This window comes from Rhamphochromis longiceps, linkage group LG15 (genome assembly GCF_057381845.1).
Source record: "Rhamphochromis longiceps isolate RC_006_pf linkage group LG15, R_longiceps_female_GT1.1, whole genome shotgun sequence".
Taxonomy (NCBI): Eukaryota; Metazoa; Chordata; class Actinopteri; order Cichliformes; family Cichlidae; genus Rhamphochromis; species Rhamphochromis longiceps.
Genome location: NC_140571.1, coordinates 21,960,713 through 21,986,037, shown reverse-complemented (window position 1 = coordinate 21,986,037; position 25,325 = coordinate 21,960,713). Strand labels below are relative to the sequence as shown.

Genomic DNA, 25,325 nt, shown 5'->3' with positions numbered 1-25,325 from the left:
ATGATATATAAGTCACTTAGATAACCTAAAAATTTTATTGTTTGGCTTTTTTCAGTGTTTTATTTGTTCCGGAGTAATTCGGTTTGGCTGAGATTAAAGTTATAGATTTTACACATCTGAATAAACGTCAAACAGAAAACTGATTAAACAGAAGTTTGAGATGGTCGAGAATTTACTCCAATGTCCTGTTAAATTTTAGGGAGCAAAGAGCAGACGACTTAATTTATTAAACCACTGAGACAATTTTCAAATTTCATGAAAAGTCTAATCTATCATCTTGTCTTTATTTTTAGTTAGCACATACTTTAAACACTTCAAGCAGTAAGCTAATTATAGTTATATAAGAGCAGATGAATGCTGGTGCAATAAGCCGTATGTTTTACGTCCAATGGATACATGATCTGATTAGTCGACTAATCGCAAAAATAATTGATGACTAGTCGACTATGAAAATAATCGTTTGCAGCCCTACAACAGACAATAATCAAGTTTATATGAAAAACTATGTTTTTCTATCTCCAAAAGTTGATTCTGTTCATCTGAACGTAGCGTTTTGTGGGAGAAACGTTTCGTCACTCATCCAAGTGACTTCTTCAGTCTCAGCTGACTGCAGGGTTCTCCAAATCTTATAAACAGTACATTTGTATAATGACTGAAACCAGCCCACCGAGGGAACAATGGGCTGGGAGGTCAGTTCCTTAATCATAATTATGCAAATTCTCATGACCGTTGATCAACAACCACTGACCAAAACCCACTGATCAAAGACCACTGATCAATGGCCATGAGTACCATTCACAGAGAGTTGGGGAATGGCTGCAATCACAGCATTGTAAGATGGCGAAAGATGTACCCTTAGGCCCCCTCCTCGATTCAGAGATGGTCTTTCCCTTTTCACGTAAATGGCCTCCTTGACTCCGCACTCAAACCAGCGTTCCTCTCTGTCCAGGATGTGCACATCCTCATCATTGAAAGAGTGTCCACTGGTCTGTAGGTGTAAATAGACCGCAGAGTCCTGGCCTGACGAGGTAGCTCTTCTGTGTTGTGCCGTCCGCTTCGCCAGAGGTTGTTTGGTTTCCCCGATGTATAAATCCTGGCAATCCTCCTGGCATTACTATGTTACTCTGTTTGTGTCGGGGGACCCGATCCTTGGGGTGGACCAATTTTTGGCGCAGCGTGTTTTGGGGTTTAAAAGCCACAGAGACCTGGTGTTTAGAAAAAATGCGTCTCAATTGCTCTGATACTCCTGACACATATGGGATCACTACAGGTTTTTGCTTGGGCAGTGGTTGTCCTTCTCTCCTGGATTAGCTGGAGCTTTCTTTAGGTGCCTTTCCCGCTTTGACAGAAGTCCAGCTGGGATAACCACATTTACTCAGGGCCTTCTTGATGTGCTGTTCTTCAGCTTTCCTGGCCGCTGTGTCTGTGGGGATGGTGTTCGCTCCGTGTTGTAGCGTCCTAATGACACCCAGTTTGTGCTCCAGTGGATGATGAGAGTCAAACCTTAGATACTGATCCGTATGTGTAGGTTTACGGTACACGTCACAGTCTAAGAAGGCTAACCTGCCCCTTTTCATATCCTCCCTGGTGAATTTGATGTGTCGGTCCACCGAGTTAATGTGATCCATGAAATGTAGTACGTCCTGAGATTTGATTTTCACCCAGGTGTCATCCACATATCTGAACCAATGGCTTGGTGGTGTTCCAGGGTAGGATAGCAAAGCCCTCTTTTCCACTTCTTCCATGTACAAATTAGCAACGATGGGTGAAACTGGGGAGCCCATGGCACACCTGTGTTTCTGCCTGTAGAACTGACCCTTGTATGTGAAGTAGGTGGAATGAAGACACAGCTCCAAAAGCAAACACACTTGGTCGTTGCTGAGAGTGGTCCTGTTGCTGAGGTTGGGGTCATCCTGTAATCTCTTACGGACTACCTCCAACGCTTCTGTGACTGTTTCAGTCATTATACAAATTTACTGTTTATAAGATTTGGGGAAACCTGCAGTCAGCTGAGACTGAAGAAGTCACTTGGATGAGTGACGAAACGTTTCTCCCACAAAACGCTACGTCCAGATGAACAGAATCAACTTTTGGAGACTTTCCTGGATGATTGAGAATGCATCAAGATGTTATTTTAATGTAATTTTCCTAACCTGACATTTAGCTATTTAGCTAAAATTTGCTTTTATATTCTTATGGAAAAGTCTATTTGTAAATTTTTTATTTATTTATTTTAATACCAAATATGATTAAAAAAACCAAACAAACAACTTCCACGCTGCTGGCGGCGCGTGTGGAACACATTGGTCTCATCGTCCCGTCCGAACAAACTCTAAACTGTCAACCTAAACATATTTCCTTTGTTTTGCTTCTCCCGGATTGAAATTGGATTCGTTTCAACATTCAAAGGTTTGTTTTTGGCCACCAGATCTCATGTTTATTGGTGTTTTTTGAAGTATTTTGTGACTCAGTCTCATCTACATCTCTTGCTTCTGCGCGGCAGAACGTTCACGTGGAAACTGGGATCGTCACAAATGCTTCAGTTATCGGTATCTGCAGTTAGTGTAGAAATAATAGATTGTTTATTAGGTATTGAGGTCATAGGGAATGTAGTTTATTAGTGGGTGTCATAGTAGGATTTTGTTGTAGATAGAATGTAGCAATACACAATAAAAAATAGTCCTGGAAGGGGGGAACAAAGAACTGGATCGCAGGGCAGTGGGACATCTAACCCCCACCCTCAGGACAGTAGCAAGAGTTACTGAGGGTGAGGGGCAGACAATGGTGGATGGACATTTCCTTAAAAGGAGATGGGGGTCAGGGTGTTAGCATACCTGGCCACTGTACCAGTGTTTTTCCACTGTGGGGGGTTTACTGTAGGAGGAGGAGACCAGAGACTATAACTGTAGCTGCTGTGTAAAACTCTTCAGATCAACTTTAGAATAGGACTGCACTGGATGTAGTGTTGATCTCCAAACGCGCATTTGTATTGGGATTGGGAAATAAAGTGATACTTTGATACTTGGAAACATCTCAGCGTGATCTCTACCAGGACCAAAAGAATTGCAGAGACCGGCATTAGCTTCAGCTGTAATCACTACAAAATATGGCAACCCTGATCCTGGAGGACGGGACGACGTTCAAAGGCCGCCAATTTGGTGCAAGCATGTCGGTATCCGGAGAAATTGGTACGTGATTTATACTGTTTTAATTTACCTCAGACTCTCAGTTTATTATTGTGCATAGTCCACCTGTGTATAATATAACTCAGCATGGGTTAAACATTTGCTTTGGTACATTGTGTAATCTGGATGTGTGGTGTGGTTTGCCCCTTTGTTCCAAGACGCTCATGGTTCAGAGTTGTAAAGCGCCAAATCCTCCTAACGTTTCCCCCCCCCAGTGCCAAACTCCATTGAAAAAGAGTGGAATTTAGTGACGCCATCACAGCCATGCGCCCACCTCTACCTTCAGCGCCCACCTGTGTGTATTTTGGCAGGCAGATGTGACTAGGAAACTGCTTGCTGTGTCGTAATAAGCATGCCGAATTAAAGATAAGATAATAGTGATTTTGGATCAGGTCAGATTTTGACATTCAGTATGCGTGACTGCAGAGATGAGTCACGCAACGTTAAAATGATAAATAAAAATTTAAGCGTATGCTGGATGGAGGACGTATACCCGGGTGGAATGCGACTGTATTCCAGCCAGGTGTTATAATCCCTTCAAACGTTTATTACAGAAACACAAGTAGGTAGAACACAATAAAATAATCGACTATAGAGATCGAAAAACACATTTCGTTCTCAATAAACAGTCATCATATGTAGACAGTTAAAGATGCCGCATGAGTTCATTTAATCAAATGGGAAATACTGGTAATTAATGCACTTTCTAGTCTGAGTGATCACTCAGACTACAAGAGACTCCACATTTATCTGTATTTTCCAACAGCAACGACTGAAATAATTTTAATATCAGGTAATATGGGATGTCTTAATAATGAGACTGTTTATTATGAACTACAAGAAAAAAATTGGATATCGTCTCATGAGATACAACACTTGAGATACAAAGATATAATTGTACTAAATATGAGAGAATCATAATTATGAGATAAAAAGTCATCCAAGTCCTAAACCATAAGAGTTTCATTGTTATTGAAAGTGCATCAGTGTGCATTAAAAAGAAAAGAACTCAGTTTGCTAGTATTCTCTGACTCTAAAGAAAAAACCTAATTATTATTAACTGTCTGGCAGATTTAAGCTCTTGTAGTTGATATGATGTACTCAAGAATGTTTTGTGTGTTTAGTGTTTCAGACGGGGATGGTGGGATACCCCGAGGCTCTTACTGATCCATCCTACCGCTGCCAGCTGCTGACCCTCACTTACCCTCTGGTTGGCAACTATGGTGTGCCAATGGATGAAGAGGGAGAGTTCGGGCTGAGCAAGGTAAGCGGTTATTTAAACTCCAGGTGAAAATTAATTTGCAAACTTATTAACATATTTAAAGTGGAAAAGTGAGTCAGGATTTTTCTTCTTTTCTTCTGTGGGACGGTTTTATCTGAATGAAAGAAGTCTTAACTCTGATAAAACACACTGTCTCATCTGTTGTTGTCTTGTTCAGTGGTTTGAGTCATACAAGATCCACGCTGCTGCTTTGATTATTGGAGAACTGTCTGAAAGTCCCAGTCACTGGAGTTCAGCCAAGTCACTGGACCAGTGGCTCAAAGAGCAAGGCATTCCTGGATTACAAGGTCAGAAACCCAGAATAAAAATGGGCGTAATTTAATTGGAAAACTGCTCAGCATCTGTAATATATATTAATGCATAAAATAATCAGATGCAAGCTTTTTAATTTAATGCTACAAACTGTTTCCATTTTCTTCAGGTGTTGACACCCGCTGCTTGACCAAAAAGATCCGAGAGAAGGGGACCATGTTGGGGAAGCTGATAGTGGACGGGACTCCTGAGGAAAGTATTCCCTTCGATAATCCCGACAAGAGGAACCTGGTCCGAGAGGTCTCCATGAAGGTAACCCACCAGGAGTTTTGTTACAGTCCCATCGAAGCTCTGCCAGCTCTCGAGTGCTAATGGAGGGCGTTATTTATGTTACTGATAAACTAGAAACTTGGAGATTTGATCTGTGGATCTAATTTTGTGAAGGTTTTTTTTAAAGCTCTAAAACATAGGAAAAGTTTAGCGCTCACACTTCAGCTCAAGTAAGAGGTTTTAAACTAAATAAAAAGCTTTTGTCTGTAGTTGTCTCAAAACATATTGTTTAGCAGGTAGCTTGCTGCTTGTTTTGTGCCTGTCAGATATTTAGATGTTTCTCTGTTTGGTTGTCTCCAGGAGCCAAAAGTGTTCAATCATAGCGGCAGCTTTCGTATCACAGTGGTGGACTGTGGCATCAAGTACAACCAGATCCGCTGCCTGGCTCAGAGAGGAGCCCGTGTTACTGTCGTACCCTGGGACCACCCGCTGGACACCGCCGGTCAGGAACACGCGCTATGTCGGGGATTTTTCTTCAGGGGAACTCGTACCACTTTTATCAGTGGTTACATAAATAATTGTTTCTCATCTTTTTCCAGATTTTGATGGTTTGTTCGTCAGTAATGGTCCCGGGGATCCCCAGCTCTGTCAGGCCACCATCAACAACGTGAGGAAGGTGATCTCTGTGGACCAACCAAAGCCAGTTTTTGGCATCTGTCTCGGACACCAGCTGCTCTCTCTGGTCATTGGAGCCAAGACCTACAAGATGAAGTGAGTACCTCAAACTCAACACCTCCGTAACCTGAAAGATAAATTGTTAAACTTTGATTCTTAAGTGATTTTAAACTTTTACCAACGTTTACTATCAAAAAGTAATGGTGCTCCATTATAAGAAAAATGTATTCAATTATTTTCAGTCCTGTAAACTTAACATGATTACTAATTTCTTCAATTTAACACACCTCTTTCTCTTTGTAATAAATTCGAAACCCTTCCGCAGGCTTGTTAGCCAGTGCTTGCTCTGGTGTTGTTAGCTGGAGCTGGACTAAACAGCAAGTGATTTAAAAGCACAAGAAAAAAATATCCTTCATGAGCAACAACAAAAAAAGATCCAGAGTGAAATTTTTGTGAAGGTGGATGGTGTGAAAACATTTTATTTAAATTTGTTTAAGTTACCTTTGCTCAATCTTTTTACTCCGGGCCCACAGCTGCACTGTTGTGAGAACAGCTGGTCAGAAGCTGAATTTCATGACCTTTGGTGGAAAGGGTGAGCACATGTGAATGAAGAACTCACTGTATGTTCTAGTGTAGATGTGGACTTGTCTTACAGTTGTGAAATAGGATGTCCTCATATTTTGCAAGCCTTCTTGGCAGGATCATTGTGTTGTGTTTCGGCTGTGTACAGGCAGGAGAAGGACCCAAATGCAAAACTCACGACAACCAAATTAAACTCAAAAAGATGCTTTATTGCAGAATGGTATGGAAAACTAAACTGGGACATGGATAACTAAGGCTACGTTCACACTGCAGGCGAAAGCGCATCAAATCCGATTTTTTTGACCCTATGCGACCCATATCCGATCATGGTTTGACCGTGTGAACGGCACAAATCCGATCTGGGTCACTTTCGTATGTGGTATTGAATCCGATACATATCCGATGTTTCAGAAAGCGACTGCTGTGTGAATGGTCGTGTCGCATTAAATCCGTCTTTTACGTCACTGACACAAGACAGACGCCAATTATCAGCGCCAGAGAAGCGCCCGAGAAGACACTGCGAACGCTTCCTGGCCATCCGGTGAAACTGTTGGGAAGACAACGTTGGAGAAACGTGAACATTTTATTTGTACTGCATAACCTGCAGATTCTGACAGAAATCTGCAACTATCCTTTGAAGCACCGCTCCTCTAAAACAGCAATAAGGATCATTATTAGGTTATCTACATTATTATGTAAATAACAAAATAACTTAAAGCAAAAATTGAGAAACGTGAAGTCTTTATATTAAGGGCCATCAGTCAAATATTGTTTGCTCTGGGTCTAAACAGAGCGCATTGTGTGTGACATCTTCTTTTGCGCATGCGGGCCGCTTTGAGCGTTCACACTAGAGCGCATTTGCTGACGCATTTTATTTGTAGTGTGAACGAGCAGACAAAAAAATCGGATTTGATCAAAAAAATCGGAATTGAGCATTAAGACCTGCAGTGTGAACGTAGCCTGACACACAGGGAAACACAGCCATGAGGGAGACTACGACACTGACAAAGAGAAACACAGGGCTCAAATACACAGAGGGATAACGAGGGAACGAGACACAGAAGGAGAGCACAGCTGGGAGTAATCAGGCTGGACGAGACAAGGGAAGCAAAACTAGAAACACTGACATGAGACACGGACCTTCAAAGTAAAACAGGAAACACACTGACTGAACTCTAGACATGTAAACTTAACAGCAACTGGGGAGACAGAACATAGGAACCTGAAACATGTGTCACCTGTTCTTTTTTGAGGAGAGAGACAAACGACTGCAGAGTCCCATTCAGGTGCGTCAAAACAGGATTTTATTGAAAAACATATGGGGGAAGTCGAGCACGATCACCCAAAGAGCATCGAACTTCCTTACAACAGTTAAGATGGATCATTTTATACATATGATGACCAACAACATACGTCACCCCAGATAAAAACAACATTGGCCATATTCTAAAACAGAACATTGCCTCTCTCAGTCCCTCTAGATGCATCCTGTTGTTCTACTTGTCTAGACTTAAACAACACTTGCAATCCTTTCACCCAGACAGGCTATGTGTCTGTGTCGTTAAGTGCATGACCTTCCTCTACATCACTTGTTACCAGGCAAACATCCACAGCACAGGGCACACGGCCTTTATTTCCTTTCTTAAACAATCATAGAAAACATTTGTTAAATTGGATATATATATAAGCAATCCTTCCAGCTTGAACTTTTGCTCCATTGATCGGCCAGACATCGCGCTGCCCGTAGCTTCAAATCATTAATTAACTTGACCAAGCTTCAACCCTTTAATTATGCAATATGTGTATAACATGATTACAGTTGCACCTGCAATGAAAGATTATTATGCGCTTATGCTAACACCTGAAGTACAGACTTTAATATAACATCGTCAGTTTCAATAAATGTGTTGATCAAATCATAATAATCATGAATCATAAGTGATGTCACAGTAATAATACTGATTAAGGATAGTAACATAGATTATAAATGTAAAATAATATTTCACTTCAACACATGGTACAAAAACGTCACAGTGGACACAACATGGAACACAGGGAAGCCATATTACAAAGCCAAAGAACTAAACCTATGATAACCATAACTGAGACCTAGGGAAACAAGAAACAGTACAACAAAGGACTCAAAACATAATCCATAATATAAAAACACGAGATCTCTTCAAAATAAAATAGGAAACATAATGGGACACAGACATGACAACCAGAACTTGACAACGTAAGACACAGACATGAAACACATGAAGAGCAGGGGAGACTTAACATGGGTTGGAAACACAAGGTGGAACTAATAAGCAAATGAACATAGGAGACCTAATGAGCTTAAACATACTATAAACATCAAAATGAACTAAAACTCAAAACACTGGGTCATAAGACCCAGGATCGTGACACATTGTGTTCCTGTCGCTGACATTCCAGTCATTGCATGACTCAAGCAAGTATTAATATTGCCTTCAAACTGTTTCTAAGATTACGCAACACACATTAGCCAGCCTGAACGCACCTTTTAAAGGTTGAGCTGTAAAACGTTGAGTGAATCTGTAGTGATGCGTTCACTGACGTCTGTCTTTTGCTGAGCCCTCGGGTGACTGAGGGCACCCTCTACTCTCTCTAGATACACAGGTTTTCACGCTCTCACTTTCTTTGTGAAATGCAGATTTTTGCTGTTCTCAGCACTCTGGCGTCTCCCTTATGATCACTAGAGGGTTGGATTGAGCGTCGTTGTTCTGAAAAAGGCTGAATAAACACGTCTGCCAAATTCTGTAGCCATATCTATTATGGGAGACTTTGTCGATGGCAGCTTTATCAGGCTGAGTCTGAAGGTCGGAGTGGGCAGCATGTGTCCTGCTGGAATGTGGCTGGCATCCCATCAGACAGATTACAGGTTGTTTGTGGAGATTCTTTCTGAAAGACTACAAGTGTCAAACAAGTCGTCCTAAAATGTGCTTTGTCTGTACCTGGATGAACAATCTAAAGGCCAAGTTAATTAATGTCATGGTCCTGGGTCGGTGACCCAGCGCTTTTAGTTCGTTATCATTTTCTTGATGATGATTGTTTAAGTTCTGTGTTATATTCAGTCTGCCTCTGTGTCCGCGTCTGTATCTGTCTGTCTATGGTGTCACCCCATCTGTTTGTGAATCTGTCTGTTTAGTTCAATGTCTTGTCTGGTTCCATGTGTCTGAGTTTCCTGTTTTATTGTGAAGGTCTGTGTCATATGTGAGTGTGCTCAGTTTACGTTTCCCCTGTTCCGTCAGCTCAGATTCCTCCCAGCTGTGTTGCCCTCCTGTTTCTCATCCCCTGATTACTGGTGTGTGTATTTAAGCCCTGTGTGTTCTCCTGCCTGTTGCCGGTTCGTCTGTGTAACACTGTGTCAGTCTGTTACCCTGTGTTCCATGGTGTCCTGTTCCTCGGCTGCTTCTCATCCCATTGTCATATGCTCCCAGGTCTGTTATTTTTAGTTCTCCCAGTTTAGGTGTATTTAGTTATTTGTTATGCCCCACTGTTTGTTTGCCACTACACCTCTGTAAATAAAACCACCGGTATCTCATCCACTGCCTGCATCTTGGGTCCTTCTTCCAACTCCACGCGGCTCGCCTCGGCAGCCGTGACAATTAAAGCTTCTGCTATAATAATGCCTCATTAGAGGGCACCTTGGTTAAGCTAAATGTATAATTATAGATTTTGTTAACCGTGGGAAATGTCTTTTATCCATCTTTTAATTAGTGTGTTATTTCCTCTTGTTTCTCAGGTACGGTAACCGTGGACACAACCAACCGTGCATCCATAATGGGACAGAGCGCTGCTTCATCACCAGTCAGAATCACGGCTTCGCTGTCGACCCTGACACTTTGCCCAAAGACTGGGACGTGCTCTTCACAAATGCTAACGACCACACCAACGAGGGCATCGTACACAACACAAAGCCTCTGTTCAGGTAACAGTCTGTGAAAGATGGAGTCCAGTGGTGATTCACTCTAGAAGTGACTGGTTCTGCTGCCTTAAGTGCCTCAGTACTGGCCGGAAAAAACCCAATTAAATCATTTGTGGTCCCTTTCATCCAGTGTTCAGTTCCACCCAGAGCACATGGCTGGTCCTACAGATCTGGTCGGCCTGTTTGATGTCTTCATTGAAACGGTGAAAGACCATAAAGAGGGCAACACTGGAAAATCTGGTATTCCAATTTAACTTTCATTTTTTATCATCTTAAATGTTGTGGTGCATATTAATTTATGTCTAAAGTACTTTTGTAGTTTTCAGTAGTAATTGGTATTTAATAGTAGTAATGTAACTATGCCTGTGAAGAAGAGAAACCCTTGTAAGTCTGGCTTGTGTAACAACTAATAAGTAGCAATTTGTGTGATATTTTTCCAGTGAAGCAGCGTCTGATGGACCACCTCACTTTCACTGGTTCCCCAAAGGCTGAAGGGCATGTCAGATCCAAAAAAGTCCTCATCCTAGGCTCAGGTGGACTGTCCATCGGCCAAGCTGGAGAGTTTGATTACTCCGGCTCGCAGGTCTGTGAAACAGGAGCTATTTGGTCTTATTTTGGGCTGTGTGTAAAGCGGAGGGTTAATTCAGGATTTAAAGAAGAACACTTGAACGCAGAGGACTTTTTTCTGTGCCTCCTGATGTTACTCTGCTCTGTTTTCCAGGCTATTAAGGCTCTGAAGGAAGAGAATATCCAGACTGTGTTGATCAATCCCAACATTGCCACTGTCCAGACCTCCAAAGATCTGGCTGACAAAGTCTACTTTCTGCCGATTACAGCAGAGTACGTCACTCAGGTATGGATTCTCTCTGTTGCAACTCTGTGACTGATGAAAGAAGAGAAACTGTGGACACAGTGAAATTTGTAGGTCAACTGTTTTTTGTTTGTTTGTTTTTTCGGATCAGTCAGTATTGACCCCAGATTGTGTTTGTCTAAAAGACTGAGGGGTCTCACATAATCACAGCCCACCAAAGAACACAGAGCAGTTCTGTACAGGTGTGTTTGTAGCTTTGGTGACTGTTGAAGGTAGTTCAGTCTTCTTTTGTGTCTGTATTGTAGGAATTGGGACAGTGGGTTCTAGGACAACCTTTATTTTTATTTCTTTACTGTGGATAAGATACTTTTACGTGGTCCATCACTTTGTTTGGTTGAACACTTGAATGCAGCACAAGTGTTTAAAAGCAAAGGCAAAACATGAGCTTTGTGTTGCAGCCCTTAAATCCGCGGCTCCATGGAAGTCATCATGTAAGATAAAGGGTGGTGCTGGTGGACTAAAGAGAGCTCGTTGCTCCACTCTGGTTTTTATATAGATGCAATATAGAGACAACAGCCAGTAATTAGTAAGAGGAAAAATAAGAGTGCGGATTAATAATGATAATGAAAAGAAACAAGTTTGAGGACAAATATTCCCTCAGATTTTTACCGTCTTTGCCCAGGTTTATTTAATGTAGTTTATGTTATTATTTTTATTTTTAAATTTCAGTGTTCATAATACGTTTCTGTAAAAATGTGCTGGCTCAAAGATATAAAAATCCCTGCTCAGCTTTCTACCTGCATCCATCATATGGCAGTATAGAGTGGAAACGAAGAGGCTAAAAGGCTTTTACAGTAAAAAATCAAAGATCACTTAAGCTGCTTTTAGTTCAGTTGCAGACTTCCAAATGTCTTGGACGGGATGAAATTCCCAGTGTGAAATCCACAGAGCTGTTTGTCTCATTTTCATGTGTTGTGAGTGCTTCGTGTCATTACATCTTGTTGTTACAGGTGATAAAAAAAATGAGCGCCCGGACGGCGTCCTGCTGACTTTTGGAGGTCAGACTGCTCTGAACTGCGGTGTAGAGCTGACCAAGCTGGGCGTTCTGGAGAAATATAAAGTGCAGGTTCTGGGAACTCCTGTTTCCTCCATTGAGATGACCGAAGACAGAAAAATCTTTGTGGAGAAAATGGAAGAGATCAATGAGCATGTAGCTCCCAGTGAAGCAGCTCTGTCGGTGGAACAGGTGAGGAGACGTGTTCGCTTATAAATTAATAGCTTCTGGATTGTTTTTTGCCCCAGTGAAGTCTAAATTTATCTGATTAACTCTGCTGTAGGCGGTGGCAGCTGCTGAGCGTCTTGGCTACCCCGTCTTGGTTCGTTCAGCGTTCGCTCTCGGAGGCCTCGGCTCCGGTTTTGCCAACAACAGAGAGGAGCTGACCTCTCTGGTAACGGCAGCATTCGCTCACACCTCTCAGGTGCTGGTGGATAAATCCCTGAAAGGCTGGAAGGAGATCGAGTACGAGGTGGTCCGGGACGCCTATGACAACTGTGTGACTGTGAGTAAAAGGAGACCAGAGAACAAACGGTTTATACTCACTAAAAAAAAACTGAGGGTGATTTAAAGTGGCTGTTGTTTCCTCTTGTTTAGGTGTGTAATATGGAGAACATCGACCCACTGGGTATCCACACTGGGGAATCCATTGTAGTGGCTCCCAGTCAGACGCTTAATGACCGCGAGTACAACATGCTGAGAAACACGGCCATTAAAGTCATCAGACATCTCGGCATCGTGGGAGAGTGTAACATCCAGTACGCTCTTAACCCCGAATCTGAACAGGTAAGCATATATGTGAAGACCTGGGTGATGAAAAGCACAAATAGGACTGTGTTCACCTATAAAGTGGATCTGTTTTGCATTTCCTTATTTTAAAGCCAGTGACATGCTGTAATGAATAGTACAGAAAGTGTAGGTATATTGAAATAAGCATGGGTGGTAACATGACTTGAAGTATATACAGTTTATATGGCTATAGGATGTACAGAGTGTGCGGCTGGATCTGCAGATGATGTAACAGCCAGGTATGTCAACGGCTTACATTTACTGTTTTGGCTCCATAACAAGGTTGTAAAAAGTCTTTGCTATGTAAATCCTAGTTCAATAAGTTTTAAAAGAAAATTGTTTTAGGTATCAATGTGACCAAGTTCATTTCATACAAACCAGGAATAGATTTGTATGAATAGGCTTTATGTATCAGAACAGGCCTTTAAACAGGTCTTGTGTGCATGGGGAGCTGGTATTCCTGCTCCTGGTCTAATTCCCGTAATGTCTGTGATTGAATTGTATCTTCTATGTATAATGTGTTGCAGTACTACATCATTGAGGTGAATGCCCGCCTGTCACGGAGCTCTGCTCTGGCCAGTAAAGCGACTGGTTATCCTTTGGCCTACGTAGCAGCTAAACTTGGTCTGGGGATCCCGCTGCCACAGCTCAAGTACGTCTCTCAGCTTAAGAACGGCGGATAATGAACTAACAGGGGCATCGCTGCTTTTACAGAATGATGACATCCAACAAAGACGTTCCAGTATTCTGCCAAACTGAACATTTTTTAAAAGTGGGGTTTAAAGTATTCAAGCTTAAAATCAATTTTTGTATATTAAACGACCAAAAAATAATTGTGATGCATAGATGCCTGTAAAGTAAGGCAGCACAGACTCTCTGCCTTCACTGCATGTGGACCCCACAGTGTCACACAGACCCAGGAAACATGTAGCTAGTCAATCATTACACTTAAAGACATCTGATCATTGAAATTCAATCATTTTTTTTAGTATAAACGTGCTCACAATTTTTCATCAGCAAAGAAATTTGGAAACAAGATGATATTCATCACCTGCACAGCTGGCAGTTTGGTTAATTTGAAGTTATTGTTTTGACAAAGCTGCTTTGAGCAGTTGCAACATAAGCATTGTAGTTTTTTTTATTTTTTGGCATAAATGTCTTAACTGCCTTTAAATTAAGTGATTCACCAATGAAAAATATTTGCACTGCGTCTGTATTTTTGTCCAGAAACTCAGTGACAAACTCAACGACGGCAAACTTTGAGCCGAGTTTGGATTACTGTGTGGTGAAGGTGCCTCGCTGGGATCTCAGCAAGTTCCTCAGGGTTTCCACCAAGATAGGCAGCTCCATGAAGAGTGTTGGTAAGAGGCAAAAGCGAGCTTGGAACAAAAATATGTTGTAACAAATTGTAAATAGGTAGTAGATTTAGTACTGTTAGTATTCCAGAGCATTTTAAAAATACTTAGTTTGGTCTCAGTAAAGCTAACAATAAATTCACATGGTCATTTTTTGCACCTACTATGTTTTTTCTTTCTTTTTTATTCTTATTTATTCATTTTTTCTGCACTGCTATCACAGCAGATTTCTCCATGAGGGCATTAAAGTTTTACTCTACTGCTTTATTTCACAGTTTGATTATAAAGTTAACCTTTACCAGTGCGGGCAGAGAAGCCAGTAAGTCAGGTGCTTATTATGGATATTGTGCTCAGTGCTTGAACCTTTTCCTCGACAGGGGAGGTGATGGCTATTGGTCGTAGCTTTGAGGAAGCCTTCCAGAAAGCTCTGAGGATGGTGGATGAGAACTGTGTTGGCTTTGACCACACCATCAAGCCTGTCTCTGAAAAGGTAACCTCCCATAGCTGAAGTCCAGGTTAAATGGTTGTACTGGTTAAAAAATGCCTTGCTGCTGCACGACCTGTTCAGTGCACAGTGTCAGCAAATACTTTATCCCAGGTTGAAAGATTTTTAACCATTTTCAGTCAAACATGCAATGATTTGCTTCATATTTGGTCAGAACACAACATTAGTGCTTTTGCTATGCAATGCCATCGACTTTTAAGGATGAGTGATGGTGCTGCACATTAAAGCATGTTGATCTGTTTTACTACGCCTCTATTAGGATGGTGACCCTATAAATGATTGTGATAAGGACATTTTAAAAGGTCAAAACTGTATTGTTCTGTCTTAACGGGACCAGTAGATGGTGCCAGATCTCCCCTGAGCGATCTACTACTGTAATGCTTCCTGCTTCTGGGTTTTTTGAGGAATGTTTCATTGCATGCTGTTAATCATGTTCTGCTACTATGTGTGTGGCTGATTTATTTTTATTTATTTATTTTGAGAAAATAAGCCCAAATGTCTGTGCTGATGCTCATGGCTGGCAAATAACTAGCAGCACTTTACTTCACAGTTAGTATGTTGTGCTCCCTCTGCTTACCAGGAGTTGCAGACTCCTACAGATAAGCGTATCTTTGTGCTGGCGGCAGCATTCAAAGCTGGCTACACTGTGGAAAAGCTGTATGAGCTGACCAAAATCGACCGCTGGTTCCTGCACAAGATGAAAAACATCGCCGACCACGAGCTGCTGCTGGAGACCTACAATCAGGTAAGGCCGATAAGACATAACGTGAAAAAACTAAGAGCTGTTCGAAATGGATTAAGATGCTGGATTAATTTCCTTCCGTCCAGGATGAGAGCTCCATGCCTCCAGAGGTGATGCTTAAGGCCAAGCAGCTGGGCTTCTCAGACAAGCAGATAGCACTGGCTGTACAGAGGTGGGTAGGAAAGGAAATAATCACTGTCTTATTTTAACTTAATGGTAACTTTCTCTGTGATTAGGGTATTATCAGCATGAAATGTTATTTTAGATAAAGTGCTATTAAAGAATCCAAACTTCCTTGGTTTGTCCTCTATCACTGAATCCACGTTTCCCTCTAACAGCACAGAGCTGGCCGTCAGAAAGCTGCGTCACGATTGGTCCATCCTGCCAGTGGTGAAGCAGATTGACACAGTGGCGGCTGAATGGCCGGCTTACACAAACTACCTGTACCTGACCTACCACGGCACAGAGGACGACCTGAGCTTCAACGATCAGCACGTCATGGTGATCGGCTCGGGCGTGTACCGCATCGGCAGCAGCGTGGAGTTTGATTGGTGCGCTGTTGGGTGCATCACCGAGCTCAGGAAGGTAAGGCCTACGTGAGACTTTAATACCGGATGCTCTCTTTATGACTGAGTTAGTCTTTTACCTCACTGAAATTGAATCCAGGGAGCAGGAAGAACCGCCTTCATGTTCAGTTCATCTCTTTATTTCCTTTACTAAACTTTTTTTTTTTTTTTTTTTTTTTAGCTTGAGAGGATTAATTTACTTATTTATGAAAAAACATACAAATTTAGATCTTTTTTTGTCATTTATTGTGTTGATTATTACACGTATTATTACACCCCAGAGCCAGTAATCCAAATGTTACGAAATAAGCATCAAACCATTTGCAGATGGGCTATAAGACCATCATGGTGAACTACAACCCCGAGACAGTCAGCACAGACTACGACATGTGCGACCGCCTCTACTTCGATGAGATCTCCTTTGAGGTAAGTTTTAGCTGATACGGGAAAGTGTGATTGTGGTGAATGTGACTTGATTCAAGTCTCACATTTTGGGTGAAAGTAGCCTCTGGGCTCTTTGTTGCAAGTCATCCCCTCAAACTTTCTAACACTGTTATTAATTTCCTTGTACACGTATTAATCTGCAGTGTTTCGTAGTTAGAGATGAGTATTTCTATGCATCTTTCAGGTGGTGATGGACATCTATGAAAGGGAAAACCCAGAGGGAGTGATCCTGTCTATGGGAGGCCAGCTTCCCAACAACATTGCCATGTCGTTGCACCGCCAGCAGTGCCACATCTTGGGGACTTCGCCCGAGTTCATCGACAGCGCTGAGAACCGGTTCAAGTTCTCCCGAATGCTGGACACCATCGGCATCAGCCAGCCGCAGTGGAAGGAGCTCTCAGACACTGAGGTACAGCAGACTGACGATGAGCTCGTTTTATGTCACCGATGTCTCGGTCTGTAAAGTTAAAGATGTTTAACCCTCAAATGTTGCCTTAATATGCTAGTAAATTATATTTACTGTTATTTACTATTGTACATACAACACTAAGAAAAATAGTTGCAAAGCCAGCTTCGATGACGTTTACGTTTCTTCTTTGCTCTAGTCTGCTGTGAAGTTTTGCGAGACGGTCGGTTATCCCTGCCTCGTTCGCCCCTCGTATGTTCTGAGCGGAGCGGCCATGAACGTCGCCTACAGTGACAGCGACCTCGAGAAATACCTGAGTAACGCTGTAGCAGTGTCCAAGGAACACCCTGTGGTCATCTCTAAATTCATTCAGGAGGCTAAGGTAGTTAAAGACCCGATAATTACAGCAGAATTATTGATTATTATCAAGTTGAGTTGAGGCTGTACTGTTTATAAATTTCGCAGGAGATAGACGTGGACGCTGTCGCATGTGACTGTGTAGTGATGGGCATTGCGATTTCTGAACACGTGGAGAACGCTGGAGTTCACTCTGGTGACGCCACCTTGGTGACACCGCCTCAGGACCTCAATCAGAAAACCATAGAGAGGATCATGCAGATCGTTCACGCCATCGGTCAGGAGCTGCAAGTCACCGGGCCGTTTAACCTGCAGTTAATTGCAAAGGTAAGAAGTACATGGAAATACTGTTAAATGCTGTTGCTGAGGACGTGAATTTAAATTGTTACTCAATGCTGATACTTTATGTAGCTTTCTTACAGTATTTTCCAGATTCCGGTAATAAACAGAGTCAGATTTAGGGAGACTAGTCTTCTTCTTCTGGCATTTAAGGCTGAACGGGGAGTTGTGGTATAAAAACGTATAGTTTTGTAAAGTTGGCACAGTTGCTCAAATTAGCCAAGCATGATCGACCTTTTTAATCCCCAACCTGCTGGCAGAAATGTCCACCTATTAAAAAACACATATCTCTCCTCAGAACTATGACGCCTAAATAAAAAAAACCTTAGTTTATATGGTGAAAAATTATTTGAGAGAATCTTGAAGAGCTGCTGCTCCTCCACATCGAAAGGAGCCAGATGAGGTGGTTCGGGCAACTGACAAGGATGCCCCCTGGATACCTCCTGGGCGAGGTTTTCCGGGCAGACCCAGGACACGCTGGAGAGATTATATCTCTCGGCTGGCCTGGGAACGCCTTGGTGTTCCCCCGGATAAGCTGGAGGAGGTGGCTGGGGAGAGAGAGGTCTGGGCTTCTCTGCTTGGGCTGCTGCCCCCGCGACCCGGCTCCGGATAAAGTGGAAGAAAATGGATGGATGAATGAATCTTGAAAATGAACAAGTCTTCCAGTACAGAGTAAAATGTGAGAGTGAAAATATTGCGTGTACTTAATAAAAACCTAGAAATGTTTGGGGGTTATTTTCTGGTGTAACAGAAATATACAAGTGCTACATGGATTTTTTTTCAGGTGACCTCATTGTTGTGCTCCTGAAGCTTTTAAAAGGCAGCTGGGGTCATTTAAAAAAACAAACTATGCGTCAGAGCAGCGGTCCCCAACCTTTTTTGCGCCACGCAATATGACCGACAATATTTTCACGGACCGGCCTTTAAGGTGTCACAGATAAATACAACAAAATAAAACTAGTACCGGTACCAAAAAAAGATTTATTCATAACACACATGAAAAGATCCAGGAAAACAGAGTTAACGATAAAAACGATAACAAAATAACGCTGAAAACTGATTAAAAACCCTGAAAACTATACATTTCACACCTGAGCCTCAACTCTCGCGGCCCGGTACCAAACGACTCGCGTACCGGTCCGAGGCCCGGGGGTTGGGGACCGCTGCGTTAGAGCGAGTACCAAGGACACCAGGAAAGCAAAGATTAATGCAGTGTTAGTTTTTGAGAGAAGCTGAGCTTGGTGCCAGTCGTTCATATAAGAGTTATGTCATCTTCATGCAGAGCAAGCAAACTAACAAGTTACCTCCATGAAAAATAAAAGTAAATGTGATGCTTTTGCTGTAGATTTGGGAAAACAAGCTACAGATATGTTTCTTCCCGTTTACAGCCACCACAGATGGCATTGTTTGTCCGTTACTTTAAGGTGTTTACATTGTAAAGTACAGACCCTGAAAGTCCTCATTAAGTTGTGAAAATTAAGCTGTGTCAATAATGCAAAGGACAGTTATGTCTTCTATCAACACTGGTCAGAGCATTCATTCACCGCTGTGTTTTTCTCTCAGGATGACCAGCTCAAAGTGATCGAGTGCAACGTCCGAGTTTCTCGCTCCTTCCCCTTTGTGTCCAAGACGCTGGGAGTGGACTTGGTGGCTCTGGCTACCCAGTACATTATGGGGGAGGACGTGGAGCCAGTGGGCCTGATGAAAGGGAAAGGGATTGTGGGAGTCAAGGTAAGCAGTGTGGAAGCAATCATAAATTTCCCTTCATGTTAAATCACTTTTGTCTTCTCATCTGACTGAGCATCACGGATTGCTTCAATGTCCTCCAGGTCCCTCAGTTTTCTTTCTCTCGGCTGGCCGGAGCTGATGTGGTGCTCGGGGTGGAGATGACCAGCACTGCAGAAGTAGCCTGTTTTGGGGAGAACCGGTACGAGGCTTACCTCAAAGCCATGCTCTCCACAGGCTTCAAGATCCCCAAGAAGAACATCCTGCTCTCCATCGGCAGCTATAAGGTACTTAAAGGTTTCGACTGACAAAAACACAACAGATAGGGATCCAGATGTGAACAGTGAGTTCAGCTCACAAGTGATGCAGCTGGAAGTACGAATGATGCATTTTAGTGGCACATTAAAGGTGCAGATGTTTTTGTGGCTGATCAGTCACATGGGAATAAACAACAGATTTTATGCATCTGCTACTTTCCTAACGAGAAAAGCAACAAACCTTGATTATTTGTTTTTGCAGCAGCTGTTGATGATTCCACCAACAGCTGATAACTGTAAATATTATCACCATGAGACCAGATGTAGTTAAACTCGATCAAAACTATCTCAGCAACACAAATGGAATAAAAATCATCGAACCACATTTTTTTTCTGCGGCGTTGAAATATTATGATCTGTTTGCCTGAATATATAAAAACTATATTAAGGGGCGACTGTGGTTCAGGGAAGTCTAAAGATATGAATGCTGGGTTAAAAAAACAGCAAATGGAACTGTATGAAAAGGCCATCGATGTCAGATAAGATGAGCTGAAACTGAAACTGTCTGTCTACCACAATAGATTTAAGAAGTTTAAGAGTGATCTGATTTTAAGGAGCAGCTGCAGAGTGTTCCGGTTGTGTGAAGCATAGTAAACGAAATAGATTTTTCCAGCTTTCAGCACTGATGTTATGATTTTATTGTTTATCCAAACTATTTGCATTGACTTGTGTTTGCAGAACAAGAGTGAGCTGCTGCCCACCGTGCAGGCCCTGGAGTCTTTGGGATATGACCTGTATGCCAGCATGGGCACGGCTGACTTCTACACAGAGCATGGAGTCAAGGTAATTCTTTTAACACAGGCTTCGTTTTTTTGGAGTAACAAACTTTATTTAAATCAAAATCGACTTATTTTGCAGTGGCACATCTGTGAGTGACTCATGAATATGGTCGTGTTTGTGTGTATTTGTTTTTAAATGCTTTAATCCTGGTAACCCTTTACATCTTTATCATTCCTCTTGAATTGCACATTAAACCAAAGATTCCAGATGAGCAGCACTTATACATGGATACAATGTAGCTGTAAAAATGTTTTATTTTGCTAGAGCTTTTGAAAAATAGCAGAAATGTATTTAGAAATGTCATTGTTCATAATTGTGGCGTTCACTTAAGTACTTTAATACTTAAAATATAGTGTTATTAATCTATGACAGGATGAAATCAGGATAGAAACTTTAAGACTCTTTAAGATATTGTCTTTAAGTTTGTTTTGTCTCCTTGTACAGGTGACTGCAATCGATTGGCCGTTTGAGGAGTACGACAGCGATGAATGTGCCACCAAAGAGAAGCAGCGCAGCATCATGAACTACCTGGAGGAGAACCACTTCGACCTTGTCATTAACCTCTCCATGAGGAACAGTGGAGGTCGAAGGCTCTCCTCCTTTGTCACCAAAGGCTACAGGACCAGGCGTATGGCTATCGACTACTCTGTCCCGCTCATCATCGATATCAAGTGCACCAAGCTCTTTGTTCAGGTACGCGATCTGTTTTTTTTTTTTTTTGTTGTTTGTTTTTTGTTTTGTTAGGATGTTTGTGTGATGTGGTTCTATGGGAACATGATTAATAAAGGGTGACTCGTTTGCAGGCTCTTCGTCAGATTGGAAGGACTCCACCAGTGAAAACTCATGTTGACAGCATGGCATCCCAGACACTCGTCCGTCTGCCCGGTGAGTGGTCGTAAACGGCAACAACAACACTAATGTAATGTTAGATGTTTGTTTCTGAAACAGGAATTCTTGAGTCTTTAAAGCAAAGTTGTTCAAAAACTGAGGTTCTTTAAACAGTAAATACTTCATCCTACTAAAAGCTTTACTAATTACTTGCACTAATAGTTCAGCTTCTCATTTTAATTCTTTTTCACATAGTACTGTTTTTTTCTAAATATTTGAAGTCGAGCTATGCAGACAAACTAGTACAAAGATACCGGGTGAAGTATTTTGGTTTTTGATTGAATCACAGGTCTGATCGATGTCCACGTTCACCTACGGGAGCCTGGCGCCACCCATAAGGAGGACTTCTCCTCAGGCACAGCAGCTGCTCTGGCAGGAGGAGTGACCCTGGTGTGTGCGATGCCCAACACTTCCCCCGCCATCACTGATGCTAATAATCTGGCTCTGGTGCAGAAGGTAAACCCACGTTTTTAAATTGTATTCACTTTTTAATCTGTTGGCTGATCCTGTTAATGCAGAAATGTTAAGATTTTTGTTGGCAGTGACCAGAATGGACAAGATTAGAAATGAGTACTTCAGTATTCAGTAAAATTTGAAGCGATATGACATTGACTCCTGTTATATTGTGTCACCAGTTAGCCAAAGCAGGCAGCCGCTGCGACTACGCCCTGTATGTGGGCGCTGCCACGGACAACGCTGCTGTCCTGCCGCCCATCGCCAGCCAGACCGCCGGTCTGAAGATGTACCTGAATGACACATACTCCACCCTCAAGATGGACAACGTCTCCCTGTGGATGGAGGTAGGCTGGATTTTAAGTGTTGCTGGAAGGCCATTAGAGATGCTTCAGCCCTAACCGTGTGGATCTGTTTAAAGCACTTTGAGAAATGGCCCAAGCAGATGCCCATCGTGGCTCACGCTGAGAAGCAGACGGTGGCGGCGATCCTCATGGTGGCCCAGCTGTACCAGCGGCCAGTCCACATCTGTCACGTGGCCAAGAAAGAGGAGGTAAAGAGCTGTTTCTTATTGTTGTTAATTTTATGCAACTTTTACTTTATTTTAAACTATTTCAGTGGATTATTGAGGTATTTTACTTTTAGTCTGTTTTATTATCGATTGCTTTGGCTGTTAAAGTGCATCTTATCTTAATTTTTTGGATTCTTTCCTACAGTTTTAATACTTCTTAATGGTTTTCAGATCCTGGTAATCCGAGCTGCAAAGCAGAAGGGCATCCAGGTCACATGCGAGGTCGCCCCTCACCACCTCTTCCTGTGTGAGGATAATGTGGCGCAGATCGGCGACGGTCGAGCGCAGGTTCGACCCATGCTGGGAACACGCGAGGACATGGAGACACTCTGGGAAAATCTGGACATTATCGACTGCTTTGCTACAGACCACGGTCAGAGAGCATTCATTTTCTGTCACCGATCATGCAGACAGACTTGTCTTCGACCTTCCTGAACTGTACGGTTTTTGTTTTGTTTTGCTAGCTCCTCACTCTGTAGACGAGAAGAACAGTGAGCGTCCTCCTCCTGGTTACCCCGGTCTGGAAACAATGCTGCCTCTGCTGCTCACCGCCATCAGTGATGGACGTCTGACTCTGGATGATATTACCAGACGTCTTTATGACAATCCACGCAGGATCTTCAACCTGCCCGTTCAGGAAAACACCTACGTGGAGGTACACAGACAAACACAATTAAAGGGAATTCATTTTAAGGAGACATTATTTTGATGCAGTAATTAGCAGCCTATCCATACTCTGATGAAATATGTTCCTAATTATTTATCAATTACGTGTCTTTCAGGTGGACCTGGAGCAGGAGTGGGTTATTCCTCAGGCCATGCAGTTCACTAAGTCTAAGTGGACTCCTTTCGAAGGTATGAAGGTGAAAGGTAAAGTCCGCCGCGTGGTCCTGCGAGGAGAGGTGGCCTACATCGACGGCCAGGTCAGCATTCGTGCGTTTTGCTTTTGAACAAGAAAACAAAGAGAATAAATGTAGTTGATCTAATAAAGTACGTGTCCTGTCTCCTTCAGGTGCTCGTGCCTCCAGGTTACGGTGAGGATGTGAAGACTTGGCCCACTTCTTCCACCCATCCTCCAGAACCTGTCAAAGAAACTCCAATGGTAATAAAAGTGAATGCGGTAATAATGCAGCTGCCTTCCATGCTTTCTGTTGTAAGATAAAGACTCTACAATAATATTACATCACATTGGTGTTTTGGCCACCGCCATGATTATTTTTGGAGCCAAAATTGACCAGATTTAAGAAGAGAGTGAAGTTATCTGCCAACACTAACACACTTCTTTAGCAGCCATAGCCATGAAGAACGTGCACACAGCAGCAGATATCGGCTAGTTGATGCTAAGTAAACGTAACTGAAAGAAAACACTAGAATTTCATTCAACAAATTGAATAAAAGAACTTCTTAGATGTAATTAGTTTAAAATGCTGTAAAAGACACAGCAAGCAAAATCGAGAGGTTCAAACTGCTGACCCAGTACCGCATCACTCTGCGTTACGTAGCTCCCAAAAACCTCCACATGCCAGCAGAGATCGTCAGCTACGTGGCCTCAAAGGGCATCAAACAGGTGAGGACTAAACATGGTTACACAGCAAAGAGGAGTTTTCACAAATATGTACTAAAAACTGCTAATTTAAAAAAACATGTTTGTTTGCAGGAGGAGTTTGACAGCATCGAGGAGGCTCTGCCTGACACCGACGTCCTCTACATGACGAGGATCCAGAAGGAGAGGTTTGCATCTGAGGAGGAGTACAAAGCCGTAAGTTTCATTTCACCGACGGGTTTTATTTTGTGACACAGATACTTGCATATACTCACAGCGCATCTGTAGTTAGGCCTGGTGCTTCCTGCCTCATGCTGGCCCGGTAATCGTTTTTGATATCGTTCAGTTGGTCTCATGGTGACATTTTCCCTAATCCACTATTCTGCACTGCAAACTCCACTGACTCCATCTGGTGAAGCTGGGGTTTGCCTGCATTTGGAGTTCATCTTTAGTGGAAAGCAGCTGATTTGTTCAGTTATTCGTCACAAAGTTCTTTCCAAATGAAATATTTCTAGAGGCAAAACTATTAAATAGAATTGTCTTAAGAAAACAAGAAGATATGCGAGAAAGAAGGCGTTCCCTCACCCCTCTACAGATGTAAGCGTGTGGGGAAATATGGAAGTGGAACCCTTTAGCTAAGCATTCATAGGTGCAGACAGAACCAATCAGCTCAGGTCTCATGTGAATGGATGATCCCGGAGTATTTTTGATCTTTAACTGTGACTCTGTTGTTTCTCTCAGTGTTTTGGTCAGTTCGTCCTCACTCCTCACATCATGACTGGAGCCAAACAGAAGATGGTGGTGATGCACCCGCTGCCCAGAGTCAATGAAATCAGGTGAGACGCGCTCAGTCAAATGTCTGACAACAATATCAGTTCCAGCTGTGTTGTTTAAATGTTGCTTGAGCCCTTAAATGGGCTGCAAAAATGTAACGTTTTGTGTACAATGTCTAATTTCAGTACGATTTCTTTTAACTAACTTAAATTTGAACTGAATTTTATTTTAACCCACCTTACATTATTTGCTATTGTGTTGATTAAGTGGACTAATGATCTGTTTCTCTTTGTTATTTCTCTCTCAGTGTGGAGGTGGACACAGACCCGAGGGCGGCATATTTCCGTCAGGCAGAGAATGGCATGTACATCCGAATGGCCCTGCTGGCCACCGTACTGGGCCGATAACTCAGTGTGTGTCACAGGCTGGGTCTCTGACCCAGCGCTCTGAGTTCATTTTGTATTTGTCTCATTTTAGATATGTGATTAGTTTGTGTCATTCCTATTTAGCTTTAGTTAAGGAAAGGCAGTTATTAATTATTGTTTCCTTGGTTTCTATGTTTGAGTTCTTGTATCGTTCATCACGTGTTAGGTCTGTTAAGCTTGTGTTGTCATGTCTAGTTTCAGTGTTTCCTGTTTTATTTTGAAGGAGTCGTGTGTTCTTTGTTCATTGTATTTAGTTTCACTTCCCCCGTCCTGTCATTAGGTT

The 25,325-nt window shown here is 42.4% G+C and overlaps 1 protein-coding gene across 1 annotated transcript; it reads left to right on the top strand.

The window, feature by feature from the left end:
• Positions 1-2,933: 2,933 nt before the first annotated feature.
• LOC146652624 (multifunctional protein CAD-like) lies at positions 2,934-25,325 on the top strand. Its single transcript, XM_085382713.1, has 39 exons — positions 2,934-3,188; positions 4,310-4,449; positions 4,625-4,754; positions 4,889-5,031; positions 5,350-5,491; positions 5,589-5,760; positions 10,016-10,201; positions 10,329-10,438; positions 10,639-10,781; positions 10,920-11,053; positions 12,024-12,255; positions 12,347-12,568; positions 12,661-12,849; positions 13,380-13,504; positions 14,080-14,213; positions 14,585-14,697; positions 15,293-15,457; positions 15,541-15,626; positions 15,793-16,039; positions 16,348-16,446; positions 16,649-16,873; positions 17,070-17,252; positions 17,336-17,554; positions 19,130-19,297; positions 19,396-19,578; positions 20,287-20,391; positions 20,833-21,081; positions 21,192-21,273; positions 21,566-21,732; positions 21,912-22,076; positions 22,151-22,282; positions 22,472-22,673; positions 22,765-22,955; positions 23,083-23,223; positions 23,313-23,453; positions 23,757-23,867; positions 23,958-24,059; positions 24,585-24,679; positions 24,925-25,325. The coding sequence occupies exons 1-39, from the start codon at positions 3,107-3,109 to the stop codon at positions 25,022-25,024; spliced, it is 5,955 nt and encodes a 1,984-aa protein (XP_085238839.1). The 5' UTR covers positions 2,934-3,106; the 3' UTR covers positions 25,025-25,325.